At 33.3% G+C, this 13,055-nt stretch overlaps 1 protein-coding gene across 1 annotated transcript in view; it reads right to left on the reverse strand.

Moving 5' to 3' along the window:
- Window positions 1-13,055, reverse strand: part of ATP11B (ATPase phospholipid transporting 11B (putative)) — a gene marked incomplete at its 5' end in the record, with an annotated part of 103,729 nt that overhangs the window by 26,939 nt on the left and 63,735 nt on the right. The window contains 6 exons of the mRNA XM_079705224.1: window positions 1,742-1,880; window positions 3,065-3,192; window positions 4,735-4,794; window positions 5,989-6,134; window positions 8,742-8,844; window positions 10,636-10,789. Coding sequence (XP_079561350.1) covers window positions 1,742-1,880; window positions 3,065-3,192; window positions 4,735-4,794; window positions 5,989-6,134; window positions 8,742-8,844; window positions 10,636-10,789 — 730 coding nt within the window. The remainder of the gene's footprint in view (window positions 1-1,741; window positions 1,881-3,064; window positions 3,193-4,734; window positions 4,795-5,988; window positions 6,135-8,741; window positions 8,845-10,635; window positions 10,790-13,055) is intronic.

Genomic DNA, 13,055 nt, shown 5'->3' on the forward strand with positions numbered 1-13,055 from the left:
TATATGTTTGATGGTCTTTGCACAAGTGGCAATACTGCACAGAAGGGTACCAGGCTAATACTTGTTTCTCAAAGGAATTTAGGATCTTGGCTAAGCACATAGGCTTTGAAGTTATACAGATCTGAGTTTGAATTATACTCTTGTAATTTATTCACTATGTGACCTGAGGCAAGTTTCTTAACCTTTCTGAGGTTAATTTTCTAATATGAAAAAATATTTTCCTCATACAGGGTTATTACAATTTAGTAAGCTAATACATGGAATATATCCGGAAGAGAGAAAAATTCAATAAAAGGTAGTTATACTTGGGGGAAGTGCTGTAACCTTCATGTTACACAAACTAGATTCATATATTTGTCCAAACCAGGCTAAATATGTCCTCAAAAGCAGAGTGGCAATAATACATATGTTCCATTTCTACATCCTAAAGGGATCTGCATGGTTAAAGCCGCTCTAAAATTGAAACCCATTTCCTTCACTGCACTTGAATATTTTGTTATTTTACTTGTTTATTTTCTGTATCCCTCACAAGACTCTTAAGCTCCATAACTGAGTGTGTTAGTTCCTCTCATAAATCCAGACACTGGTATGGTACATGGTAATGGCTGGTCCTCAATAAATGTTTGTTGAACAGATAAAACTTCATATTCTCCCAATTGCAAACCTTGTATCTCTGTTTCTGCAAATATATTGAATATTTTGGAATACTTAAATATTGCCAATGGAAAAGAGAAACTAAAGGTGACAAGCATTTCCAGTCTACCATAGTACCACAGCTGTCATTTCTTTTCCTCTGACCCATCTAGCTAAGCCTAGAAAGAGAGGCCTAGTTCTGCAGTCTCTCAACATGAGCACTCCAATCAGGACACAGAAACAACGTACTGTGTGGTACTCCTTTCCAATTTCACATTTCAGAAAAATGGCCACTCTAAACAGTAACTTGACATCCTCAGAATTGCTGGAGTGCACTGAAAAGTACAGTAGCACTTCCCAAGCATACCACCATGCCCCCCCACCCCAAAAAGAAAAAAAATTCCTCCAATTAAAAGCAAAACCCTGGGCTTCCCTGGTGGCGCAGTGGTTGAGAGTCCGCCTGCCGATGCAGGGGACACGGGTTCGTGCCCTGGTCTGGGAAGATCCCACATGCCGCGGAGCGGCTAGGCCTGTGAGCCATGGCTGCTGAGCCTGCGTGTCTAGAGCCTGTGCTCCGCAACGGGAGAGGCCACAACAGTGAGAGGCCTGCGTACCGCAAAAGAGAAAAAAAAAAAAAAGCAAAAACCTAAACATTAAGTCCTTATTTCTCATCTAAAAAAGCTGAATCATAATATCTCTCCAATGGGATTATTTTGAGGATTAATGGAAATGGGGCATGGAAAGCACTGAACACAACAGTTAAGTACTAAATAAACAGTAGCCATTGTTAAAACACAATCCTGAAGTGAACATCATGCAGGGGCATGAACATATCCCCTTGTGTGAATTAATTTTTGAACAACAAAACTGCTTAGGTAACCTGAGTTTCATATTAAAATTACACTGCATTGCCTTTCTGTTTTAATTCTCATTTGTATAAAATTTTATTAAGTAAAAAAAAGTTAAAAACCTTTTTATAATTGCATTTTAATTTAATACCTGCAATTTTATAACTTAAATGGAATTTTACTTTATTTTGTATGACAGAAGGTTATCAAAAGCCAAACTAAATTATTAAAAATGTTCTTTAAAAAACTATATATTTTACCTGGCCATTTCCAAGCAGAGATGTATCTTTCCCTATTAGAAAATAGGATCCAAAAAAGAAAATAAAGGCATGACTGAAACCCAACATGGTCCAATAAAGAAATGTTTTCATGCTTAGTTGACGGTTTTTACTAATGTCTCTGCAAATTTAAGAAAAAGGAAGAAAAAAACAAATGTATTAGGACTTACTATACCTACTAAATAATTATTACAGTTTGATAATTAAAAAACAAGATGGATTTTTAATTTAAAATTGCTTAAAAATTTTAGCAGAAAGAATAAAACCTAATTTACAAACCACTGCTTATAATATACATCTGTGTAACAGCTTGTAATTCTCATAACATATTCAAATACATTTTCTCATTTAATAAAGAAATATGATATAGGCATAATACTTCAGTTTAATTGTGAAAAGTTGATTTTTCTTTGTTATATTCTTTTTTTTTTTTTGGCTGCGCCTCATGGCTTGTGGGATCTTAGTTCTCTGACCAGGGATCGAACCTGGGCCCCACAGCAGTGAAAGCTTGGAATCCTAACCACTGGACCACCAGGGAATTCCCTCTTCGTTATATTCTGTTGTAAACATTCAGTCATTCTGCCGTGATTGTTTCTTTTCAGTGGAGTCATCTGAGTTAGGTTCAGCACTGAGGCTCCTAAATGAGTTCTTGTCTATCAATAGCTATTATGAGAAGAACCATCTGTGCCAATGTTGGGTCAAGCCCAGTCCTAGATAACCTGGGAAATCAAGGTAAGTTACTGCCATTTCTGGATAACTGAATATCTCTGTTAAGTGTATAGGTCAAGTTAATGTGGGAACCATAAGCTGGTCCTGAGCTGACTCCACATATCTATGATTACTTGGTTCTGAGAAAGGAATAACCCAGGAGAGCTGGGAAAATTTATGTCCTCAACTCTGCATTTTGCATCAAATACTACTCATAAATTTGGCAGTGCTAGAACATGAACTAATTTTTTACGAACTCTAGAGACAACTAATTACTGAATAACTTCTTTTGTGCCCATGAAACAGAGTATTATTGGTTTACAACAGTAAGTGCAAATTACACAACTGCTCAGTGCATTCCTAGGATGAAACTATTCATTCTTAAAAACATTGGAAAAAATCATTCAAATGTTCTCTTTAATGTTCAACAATTATAAACCATATGACAACTGAAGTACTTCCTTCGTAAAGCATTAACCACCAAGACAGTGCCTGATATATTTGCTTATTTTTAAGATACTTTCAAAAACTGATAACTATGTAACCTACTATTTGCAGTAAGAAATGTATGGACATTTAATACTGGAAAACACTTACCGATAGAGAGTGGGCTTGTTCTGTAACACATGAGGGTCTATATGCTGTTCCAACAGACTATATATCAGAATAGGCAGGGATGTAAAACAAATATTGTATAAAGTCAGGTACACGCTGTCATACAATGTCTAGAAAGAGAAATTTGTAGGAATTTTGAGACCCTAAACTATGTATTACTATTATACTTATGCATGTAATTACAAAGAAGCATATTAAAAATATAGAAATTACATTACATATTTTCAAATTTACACAAAATCCATTTTAATAATTCCAACTTGTTTCTTATATAGACATAATGTTCCTAGATTTATAATCTTTGTGGAAACTGGAACATTTTGTTATGTCAAGTGATTCTGCTATTATAGTGAATTGGATCTATATTTCGAGATACTCAAATTTGGTCCTGTGATGTAATTTTACACAATTCTCCTACATGCATCCTGGGCTTGTTATTATTCCCTTGATATACTACACACATAGTTTTGCTTTCATGGCTTTGTCTTCCCATCTAAGTCCTACACTTCCTTTAATCCATGATCCATGAAACTTAAAAACACTGGCTCAAATTCCTGATGATAGCTGCTTCTTCTAAAAAGTCGTATGTGCTACTGTTGGTAATTAGTTGGTACTAATTGCTTAGCACTTTGCCTATTCTTCGTATATTGCTTTTCTTAATATTGATACTGTCTCTCGAATTATACTAGAAACTCCCCCCAAACCTAATCAAAATAGGTTAAGTCTCCTTGTCACATGCTCTTACAGCATTCTTTATTTCATCCAAGTAAGCAAACATTGTTACTGGCAATCAATGTCCAAGCAGGTATCTGAAATTTAGAGTTATAGGTTGTAAACAGAGGAGAAAACAGTGATTAAGGGTAGAAACAACTCATTTAAAAAACCTAATAATAATACACTTGTCATTTCAATAAACTAGAATAAACGTCTTGATCAATTAGAGATGTGGAGTGTGGTATGTGAAAAGGGTGCTCAGGTAGTCAAAAGCAGTAGGTCCAAGTATGGTTTAGCTATGTGATCTTGGGCAAGCTACTTAATCTCTATGGATTTCAATTTCCTTTTCTATGTGACATGTATACAACAAAAGACCCACCATGTGTTTATTATAGCTACTGCTAACCTATTACAGAGTTTTCCCTCTGAGCCTATACCTTCAGAACCCTTTTCAATATAGCACTCCTGGAACCTCTATTAATTATTTACCTTCTGAGATGAAACCTGTATGTCATCCCTGGACTCAATCACTAATGTTTCTTCCAAATCTAAAAAAATTCTATGACTCAAAAAATAAATAATGAGGTAAACTTCCAATAATTACCTGGCCTGGCTTGATACGGATTTTGCAGAAATACTACACGTAAGTTGAAAAAAGTTCACCAAATTCTCTCATAAGCTATTAAGAGTTAATATCTATTTTTTAAAAAAAGCATCCAGAGTTAAAATATATTTTGGTATTAACACTTGCTTCAAACTGAAAATCAGAATAAAGAAATATTATGGATGTTATGCTAATTAAATACACTATTAGAAAAGTTTTGTCTAGTTATCTGTAGGACTAGGAAAAATGGAAAAAGTCCCTCCAAGTATCTACCAAAAACTGAACACACACACTTTACTCTAAAAGGATAAAACAAAAGATTCTATTTACTTACTTGTTGAGAAAACAAACAGTAGAACTGATATAAAAACTGGGGTGTGATAAAGCACACATTCTGAAAAACAAGATTAAATGGAAATAATTGAAATATTTAGGTCTAAAAGAGAAACAATTTCTAAAAATGGCTATTAAAAGAGTCCAAAAATATAGTATCAGTTGATATGGTAAGTAGATCTGCCCATAAGAACTTGGTCGTATAAAATGGGGAAATAGGATTCCCATTTTATTAAAATATGTCTAAAAGTAGTCTAGGCAGCATTGCAAATGTCAGAAAGAAAACACCTTTGATTCCTATCATTGCCAAGCAATACCGTAATTTTGAATTTATAACCTACCAACTATTATTCAATACTTTTCATTTATAGTAAAATAAGAAAAGTTTACTTAAACTTTAGGGCTAAAATTGCTTTAAAATGCAAAAATATTTAAAATACAACAAATGGAACGATCAAAACATCTTTCCATTTCAATAGCCTTATGTCACAGCAAAAGTTATAATAATAAGCTAGGAAAAAACTGCCACCATCATCTGTTAGCATTATGCAATCTACCTGTGTTCTTTCACTGGGTTGCAGCTATTAATTAATTACAGAAATATACGCAATATAGGACATTCTGATGTATTAAATGTCTTGGTACTCAAAGGCTCTTCATATGGATTCCACAGAACCCCATCTTTGCCCATAAGGGTCAAGAGATTAGGACAGTGTTTCAACGTAATTGGTTTCCTTGTAATCCTATGTATTTTATTTTATGCATCTAAAATCCCTATAATTTGTAATCTCAAAAAAGATTAAGAACCTCTGCTTGAAATCATCATATTGGAGTTAAAATTCAAATTTATTATTGGTTCAGGACAAAATAACAATAAAGAAATCAAACTAATTGTGTTCTAATTTGCATAGAATAAAATTAAGTGTGAATTTTGATGTATTCTGACAAATTCATACAGCCATGTAACCACCACCATAATCAAGTTGAACTTTTCTGTCATGCAGAGTTCTCTCATATTCCTTTCTAGTCAATTCTATCACCTGCACCCTTGGCCTCAGGCAACCACTGATTTGCTTTCTGTGAGTACACATTAGATTTATTGTAATAAAATAATAAAAGGATATTCCATAAACTGTTAGTTTTACTTATAGAGAAAAAAATTTTAAGAATAATTTGTATGGTAATAGCATTCCTTAAATTGAAACTTCAAATACTCTGTCAGAAATTGATTCTAAAATATATCCGTGAAACTTACCTTATAAAAAAAATACTGTACAAGGGTAGCTATTCTAATATAATAAAAATGACCATGAACAAAAAGCAATTTGGAGAGAAATTTAAATCTAGCTATTGCATAGTCACTGTTCCTTGCAGCTTGTCTTCCTTCTTTACCCATGATTCCTGTAATAAAGGGGACAAAAAGGTAAGTTCATTGATAACTGATAAGTGTAATTTTTATGATATACCTGCAAATACCTTAATTAACTGTAGCAGCTGAACCTGGACTTAGGATCACTATATCCTAAAATATAGTAGACAATAGATTCCCAAAAGGTTGCTCCACTTAAATCAAATATGTAATTAACACAAAGCTATAACTTATACCAGGCATGTAATATCAATTTTCAAAGAATCAGAATATAATAAAAATATAAAAATAAAGTTCAGGATCTAAGAACATTTAAAAAAAATTCTAATGAAGAGAATGCTATAAAACAGCTTTGACTTCACTATTTCCAATGAACATGAAAACTATGCAAATTGAGTAATTTGAACCAAGCAAATATGATTATGTTTAATGGTCTTAAAACTTTCATGCATAAGTCAAACACAGTGTGCTTTTTAAAAGAAAAATGTACACTATTACTTGAAATCAGTACATAATCTTATCTGATAAATATGAGAACTTTTTTTAGGTTACTAGAATTCTTTAGGTTTCAAAAGTTATTGCCAAGTTTGTTTATTCAATATGGAAGCGGCTTTGAAAAAATTATTTTTCAAAATTAAAATTTTTTACTTTTGTCATAAAAGGATCAAAAATGTTCCAAAATGTATAGGTAAAGACAATCACCTATATTCACAACTCCTAGAGAAAACCACTATTTTTGGTCTATATACTTCTAGAATTTTTCCTTATGCATATTTCATGTATGTATATTTAACATATATAAAAACGAGTGCATAAAGATGGGACTATTTGCTTTGTAATCTGCTTTTGTCACTTACTACATTATGGACATTGTTTATAACATATGTGTTTGTTAACATATTCACTTATTTTCTTAAGAGAAATTCCTGGATGCAAAACTGCTAGGTCAATAGGCACACATTTAAAATTGTTATACATAATAATGCAGGGTATACCAATTTACATTCCCACTAACATCGTATAAGGGCATCTGTTAATCTATACCTTTGTCAATTCCAGGTTTTATCAATCTTTGTAATTTTTGCCAATCTGATAAGCAATTTTAATTTATATTCTTTTGATTATTAGGGAGACAATATCTTTTTCATGCATTTAATATTCTGTTTAGATTTCTCCTTTTGTGACAACTGATGGCTCACACCTTTCAACATATTTCTACTAGAATGTTTTCCTTATTCTCCTTAATTTGTTAAGACCTCACATATTAGGAAGATTAAGACTGTCATCTATTTTGCAAATATTCCTTACCAGTTTGTCTTTAAAATTTGTTTATGGGAAGTATTTACTTCTGCCACACATATTTATCTTTTTCCTTTTTAGTTCCTTGTTTTGTTTGGTTTTGTATCTAAAAGATCCTTCCATACCTCAAATAACAGGATTATTCATTAAAGTTTCCTATTATTTTTTATGGCCTTCAAAAATAATTTAAATCCTTAATCCATCTGGAATTTGTTTTACTATAAGCAATGGAAAGGAACCCACTTCTTTTTTTCCAAATAACTAACTAGTTATATCAGTATTTTTTAATCAAATAATTTGTTTCCCTACTTATCTGAAACATCTCCTTTGTTATATACTAAATTTCCAGATGTTTGAACTGATTGTGTTTACTGGTCTGGCTGTTATCATATTAGAATCAAACTGTTATAAATACTGTAGCTTTTTATGCTCTAACATATGGTATAGGAAGTTATCAGCAAATTACTATGAAGACTTCTGGGAAACAACAGTATACACACTAGAAAGAAAATGAAAATTTCAAAATGAAGAGTTAATAATCCCAAAGAGGAAGGAGTTGATTTGAGAGATACACTGGAAATATTAGAGCCAATAACTACTCATCACATAGGCAATTCCAGAGCGAGGACTGTCCTCTTTTCTAACTCTAAAATTTTATCCTTCAACAAAAAACCCATACTCTTCTCTTTTCCTTCCTCAATAAAATTATTGAGGAAGATAGGTCAGAATATGGTTTTAAATAGGAAATGACTGATAATTTAAACATAATAAAATGATTTTAGTATTCTGAATCTAATAAAAATTTTAGGCAAAAATAGAAATCAGAATGAAGGTTATTAAATTAGAAAGTTATTTGAAATTTTTTAATTATATTATAGTTTGGTGTAATTTCCTGTCTCTAAAATTATCTTTAAAATAAGTTGCAGAATCTTTGATGAATTAAGTAAATAATAATAACATTCTAAAATGAGAATTTAAAACCATGAGGGTAACTATGTAAATCACAAATTTAGAGTTTTAAAATGACAAAATAATGTGTAAAAGTACTTTAAAAGGTGCAAAATGGCAAGTATAAATAAAGTTACTTTATTGGGAAGGAGAATTGGCAAAGATAAAGTTCACTAATGTGGTATTTATTTCCTTGAAAATTTGGAAGTAAAATATCCTAAATATTGGGCTTAATTATAATAGCTTTCTGATGGAAATACACTGTGATATATTACCCTACTGCATTTAGTTTTCATTCATATATCTGATATTGTGCTTTAGTCTACAAAAGGAAAATTCAAAATCACCGAATGATTAAACCAACTTTAAAAGTTCAAGAAAAAATCAGTCACCTATTCCAACATGTGCTTCTTGTATCATGCTTACATCATTAGCACCATCGCCAACAGCCAATGTTATAGGCTTCTCAGGTGAGATTTTTATCAGTCTTATTACCTGAAAGACATACAACTAATTAGTTATGATAAAATTTAAATCTTCATGTATTTATATAAAGTCATTTATCTGAAATGATCTGTTGTAAGAAAAGTAGAGCAATGAAAAAAATTTTTATATTAGACGATAATAGGCACCAAGGTTCACTTTTTGAGGGATGTCTCCATTAAGATGTTAGGAATGTCTTTCAGAAATGACACAGCAAAACAGAGTACTATCTTTGGGTTTTATGATGGTATGTAAGAATCTTTTAAACACAGTTTAAATTTGTAAAAAGCTTAATAATAATTGTGTAAAAAAATAATTACAATTAATTGAACTTTGTCAGGCAATTTTTTTTCTTTCTCAACAAATTATTCTTTTCATTTGATACAGGGGAAAGATAATTATTTTCTCTTGTAATAAAATTTTTAAAAATTTATAAAGCTATCAAAATTAAATTCAATAAAATCAAAAGAAATGTTTCTTTGGAATACTTGAATATACTTTTATAAAGAATCTAGGAGGACTTCCCTGGTGGCACAGTGGTTAAGAATCCACCTTCCAATGCAGGGGATGCAGGTTCGATCCCTGGTCAGGAACTAGATCCCACATGCATGCTGCAACTAAGAGTTAGCATGCAACAGCTAAGAAGCCTGCTGGCCGCAATCAAGGAGCCCACCCGCCGCAACCAAGAAAAAAAAAGAATCTAGGCATTAGCTCTGTTTGGTCTCAAGTTTTAGTCTCCATAGACTGGGGGGAGTACATGGGTTATAATAATAATAAAATAAGCACTGTAAAAAAAAATCCATGAAGCCAAAAAAACTGGATGTAAAATTTTTTAGATCTATATGTGAAAAAATGTGTTTAGATGTGCATTTCAAAGGGTATCCTTGTGAAGATTAGTTGTAAAAAAATATTTGTATAGGCTATCACTTGAATCATAGTTAGCTGAACTTTAAATAATTCCTGTATATAGCTTCATATCAGAATTCATTGGCTTTTTAACTTTTTACTAAAGTTCTATTTATCACTTAACAGCTATCTTTAACAAAGAGAATTATCACTTCGTAAGAATGCAAGAATAAGCACAGATCAACAGAACCACCTGGAGGTGCAGATGAACTGAAGTCTTATAGGCTCCCTCACCAGTTAAGTAACTAACTTGTGAGACTTCAGTTATCACTGTTCAAATTTGTCTCAGGAAAATCACAAACTGCTACCTACCACGTGGTCATTTCTAGGTCACAATGATCTATTTTTAGGTCATTATGAATAGTTAAAACTTCAATATTCACTGTGAAATTTCCAAAGGCCTAATGTACGTGGTTAAAATTCATATTATGAGAAGTGACTGACCCCTAGTAAGATACATATACTGCATACCACCAAATGGAACTAGATGAGGCATTAACCTTTTTTTTTTTAAATTAATTTTATTTTTGGCTGCTTTGGGTCTTTGTTGCATGCAGGCTTTCTCTAGTTGCGGCAAGCGGGGGCTACTCTTCCTCGTGGTGCGCGGGCTTCTCCTTGTGGTGGCTTCTCTTGTTGCAGAGCATGGGCTCTAGGCACGTGGGCTTCATTAGTTGTGGCACATGGGCTCAGTAGTTGTGGCTCGCGGGCTCTAGAGTGCAGGCTCAGTAGTTGTGGCGCACGGGCTTAGTTGCTCCACGGCATGTGGGATCTTCCTGGACCAGGGCTCGAACCCGTGTCCCCTGCATTGGCAGGCGGATTCTTAACCACTGCGCCACCAGGGAAGTCCCAAGAATACTTTTAAATCTAAATATGGGACTTGTTATGACATAAACATACCTTTGCTTTCTGCAGTGGTGCCATACGACAGCACATTACAGCTGAACAATTTTTACAAACTTCCATAAATAGTTTTTCATGCTCCCTGAGTGCAAGAGACAGACTGATCCCATCCACCACCAGACCATGCTGAATCACATGGTCCTCTGTAATTCTAAAAAAGAAAATAATTATATCCTCTGTAAGACACTTTAAAGCCATATTATTCAGACTCATCTAGTAAACAAAAGCTTCTTACTGAAAGATGGATCATTTACTCACAGACTTCACTGTTACAAAACTGGCATGTCAGGGAACAAACTGAGTTCTATCACTTGAAAGTTAAGATTAAGCAGAACTGAGTGACTGATATGATGAGTAAAACAGATCATATTCATTTTTACAATGAATTGGTATATACATGCAGTAACCATATTTTCTAAAATGTGAACTGTAACACATCTGAGGATGTTCTCCCAAACTGTGAGCATGGAAAGTCTTATAAAAATAAAAAAGTTACTAGTTATACATTTAGCAAATCCTAATTTTAAAAAATTAAATGGAATCAAGAATGTTCAGGAAAATTTACAAGCTAGATTCACCGTAGGAAGGAAAGGAATGAAGGAATCATAACTGTCTCTTGATATTTAACCCTACAATGGACTGTAATGCCAGGTATTACGATGGTGGAACATGGGTAACACCCCTCTTGTGGGCATACACTATACCGAGGACTACTCCAAAGCATGATCTAATTACTGGCAGCTGGGCAAACTACTTGTGACAAGAAAGAGGTAAGAAGAAGAAAAACAAAAAGAAAGATAAGAAGTTTGCATCAGTATGTAAATCAACTGTATTATTGAGCACACTATTTTGTTCAACTGCTTTACCCCGCTCCTCCTTTGGTAATAAGAGTTTCTCGTTGAAAGAAGCAGTGTATGTATATACAGATTTACATTCTGGAGCAAGCTTCTTATGCTGCTAAAGGCCAGCACTCAAAGTAGCATTGCACTAAATCCACCAAAAGGAAAATACTACAGTTCACCACTGGGTTCACAGTATAGCAAGACTGCTACTGAGAAACATCCATACATTTTCAATTTTTTTTTCAGCTTTATTGAGATATTATTAACATATAACATACGTAAGTTTAAGGTTTGCAACATGATGATTTGATAACACATATATACTGCAAAAATGACTACCACAATAAGGTTAGTTAATACCTCCATCCTTTCACATATTTTTTTGTGTGTGGTGATAACATTTAAGATCTACTTTCTTTACAACTTTCAAATATATAATATAGTACTGTTAATTACAGTCACCATGCTGTACATTAGATCCCCAGAACTTATTCATCTTATATATAAGCTTATACGTAAGTTTGTACCCTGTGACTATCATCTCCCCATTTCCCCCACACCCTAGCTCTTGGCAACCACCCTTCTACCACTGGCTTTTTAAAATTCCACATGTAAGTATTTGTTTCTCTCTGACTTATTTTACTCAGCATAATGCCCTCAAGGTCCATCCATGTTATCACAAAAAGCAAGATTTCCTTCTTTTTTATGGTTGAATAATATTTCTTTGTGTGTGTGTATACACACACACACATCACATTTTCTTTATCCATACACACATCAATGGACATTTAGGTTGTTTACATTCTTGGCTATTTTGAATAATGCTGCAATGAACATGGGAGTGTGGATATCTCTGAGACAGTGATTTCATTTCCTTTGGATAAATACCCAGGAGTGCAATTGGTGGATCATATGGTAGTTCTATTTAAAATTTTTTCCATACTTTTTCCATAGTGGTTGTACCCTCAATTTTTAAATGACAAGTGAGAAGACTATTAAATGAGCAACAAGCTATAAAAACTAAACAAATACTGTAATTTTTTGTCTTCTAATACTTAAATCTTTTCTGTAAGTTAAAATGATGTCTTTCATAGTATGCCTAACAACTACTGTGTTACACTACAACTAATAAGTGGTAAACAATTAACATTCACAACATAAAATTTAAAAAAATGTATATTTCTTTTCATAATTCTCCAATATCCAAAATCAACACCTAAACTATTCTTCCTCCCTGTTGGCTGAACTTATTTAGCAGCCTCTGCTGCCTCCAATGCATTCAGCGTGAGCACTACCTGAGCACATGGCCTCATAAGAAGAAGTAGCAGCCAAGAGTAGGATAGATCAGATCAGTTTTCCTTGGCAACCTTCCCACGGCATACTAACTTAGGTTTTCCTCTGGACAAATATCATAAATCAGCATACTATCTCACAATCCATGGGGTGACATTTATGCAGTATGGAAAACCAGCTCACAGTTCTGGTACACAGTAAGGTAGCATCTGCTTATTTCTGTAGTCTCATGTCTCAATACTTCCCACATCCTCTCCCATCTATTCCATTCTCTGGCCATAC

The sequence above is a fragment of the Hyperoodon ampullatus genome (assembly GCF_949752795.1).
Source record: "Hyperoodon ampullatus genome assembly, chromosome: 5".
NCBI lineage: Eukaryota > Metazoa > Chordata > Mammalia > Artiodactyla > Ziphiidae > Hyperoodon > Hyperoodon ampullatus.